The sequence below is a fragment of the Diachasma alloeum genome, unplaced genomic scaffold (assembly GCF_001412515.2).
Source record: "Diachasma alloeum isolate Michigan unplaced genomic scaffold, Dall2.0 Dall_scaffold_00284, whole genome shotgun sequence".
NCBI lineage: Eukaryota > Metazoa > Arthropoda > Insecta > Hymenoptera > Braconidae > Diachasma > Diachasma alloeum.
In genome coordinates, this window is record NW_021680423.1 from 111076 (window position 1) to 113520 (window position 2445).

The window sequence follows — 2445 nt, forward strand, 5'->3', positions numbered from 1 at the left end:
GAGCGGGTATACATGTTTTCTGTCCAAATTTCAAGTTGATATCTCGATTTTTTCCGCAAGCTAGAGAGTTTACAAAGTTTTTTGTGAAAAATTGGAAAAACTGGAATATCTCGAAAACTTTGTATCAACGGGTATATATGTTTTGATTGATTTAGGCAGAAGGCATTGAAACGAATGTTTTGAAATTTAAAAAAAGTAGAATCAGTTGCATAGTTTTGAAGATATTCCACGTAAAAGATTTTCAGAAAAAGTCAAATCTCTCCGAAACTCTTAATGCGATTGAACCCATCTTCAATACGAAACATTGATATCATGAGAGAAAGATTCTGTTCAAATTTCAAGTTGATATCTCGATTTTTGCACAAGATAGAGTATTTACAGTGTTTAACCCATTGAGGCACCATCGTCCGTCCCCACTCTACAGCTACGTGCGGTACGGCGGGAGTGGGGATGGCGCGCTTAGGCACGTACGTTGAGACACCGTTCAAAAATCCTGGGTTCTTATGGTTAGGATTAGAAAGGTGGAAATAATTTATTTCATATTTTTTTTATTACACGCACATTTTGAGAACCAATCTATTTGAATCCAATGACCACTTTTATTTGAAGGGGCACTTTCTGAAGATAATATTTGAAATAAACATTTCCAAAAAAAAAAAAAAAAGAATAATAAATATTAAATGATAAATAATTTTTTTTTTCAAGTACCACAATTGTTTTTCCGCTTCAAATAACTAATTTATTTGAATATAATAAGGAATTTATTTGAAACAGATTTATTATTGATGGAAAACAATTCATTTTTTTTACTTGAAATGATTAAACAGATTTACTCAATTTGAATGTTTTTTTGCTGGAGATAAAGATTTTCGAAGAAAGGCTTATATTTGAATCAAAAGACCATTTTTTGGGTGTATTTAATTTTCTCAAATAAACTAATGGAATACAACAACGAAAAAATAGACGTTTTTAAAATAAATCATCACATTCATTGTTTCGATTCTTCGGGGTTTACATCCCTAAAACCGTGAGTTTTGTTGAAGCATAAATCTTTGCAAAGAGCCACTTTGCATCCCGCACAAAACTGCTCGCCGATGCACCAACACTCGGCCACAGCAGCACACAGTCCTGACAGAATTCCCACAGATGGCGCCAACCGTTGAAAATAAAATTGAAAATTATCCTCATTTTCTCAAAAATGGAAAGAGAAATAAAAATAAAAAATTATGCAGAGAAATTTCTCGAGGAAAAAATCGTGATCACAAAAGTTCTTTAAAAAAATGTAAATATCGTGATTCTTTATTATTGGATATTTTACCAATTGTTTCCTAATAACAACTATATAAATTTAATGAAAAACCACATTGAATACCCTAACAAGAATGCTCTATTCTTTTCATACGTATTGGCTTTTCCCATCGAAATCCCTCCCATAATTATTAACTGCAGGAGTGGTAGCCTAGTCTGCAAAGGACAACTTCCGTTTACACTCTTCCATCAGATCTCTGTACGATCTCGTAATATCCTTAAACTTCCTCTCATGTTTCTTCTTTTCTTCTGGAGTTGCATTCGAGTGGCGATCAGGATGATGCAGCAATGCTTTATACTTGTATGCTTGTTTCAATTGGTCGATCGAGAGATCTCTGCTCACTCCCAAAATCTCATAGTGATCTTGCTTCACCGATGACAATATCTTCTCAGCATCGTGGATCAATTTCAGGCATTCATCGGTCGGATCCAAACCGTAGACTCTTGAAAAATCAGCGATTGCTTCTTCGCAATTCTTGATCTCCATATAACTCTTCCCCCGTTGTTTCAAAGCTTTGATGAGATTTGGATCGATAGCTAAAGCTTGCGAGTATTCTGCTATGACTCTTTCGAATTCTTTCAGTCTGTAAGACGCTTGGCCCATGTTAAATAACAATTTCTTTTTAATTGCAGTATTACCAGGATCAATCGTTAATGCTGATGAGTAAAGATCATGTGCAACAGAGAAGTTTCCAGCTATAAATTCGTTATTGCCTTTTTTTCTCATGTCCACAATTTTCTTAGCTTTCTGCAAGAATCGGAACATATTTTCAAATTAATTATTGTAAAATAATTGACGCAAGAAACAATGAGACAATGAATACATTTTCAAGTATATTTATTTAAACCCTGGCGAATAAGGATCCATGTTGTAGCATGGATGTAGCATGGATGTGCATGAATGTCATTTTAAGGCGAAAAATGGGCCAAAAATGATTGGAATATAATCAAAAAATTATTTAAATGCTGATAGACAAACAATTGGTCCCAATTAATACCCATTAATAGGTTATTTTGTATAATTAGGAGAAATTATTGATGGTGTGCTGTGTGGTAAAGAAGTTCAGATGGGAGAATGCCGCGAGATGGCGCCAGTGTTAAATTATCGAGTCGGCGGTAAACTGTCAGCAGTCGCAG

General features: G+C 34.4%; 1 protein-coding gene across 1 annotated transcript in view; it reads right to left on the reverse strand.

The window, feature by feature from the left end:
* Window positions 1-1303: 1303 nt before the first annotated feature.
* Window positions 1304-2445, reverse strand: part of LOC107038466 (dnaJ homolog subfamily C member 7) — a 21396-nt gene continuing 20254 nt past the window's right edge. The window contains exon 4 of the mRNA XM_015257562.1: window positions 1304-2056. Within this exon, the coding sequence (XP_015113048.1) occupies window positions 1460-2056 (597 nt within the window). The 3' untranslated portion in view covers window positions 1304-1459. The remainder of the gene's footprint in view (window positions 2057-2445) is intronic.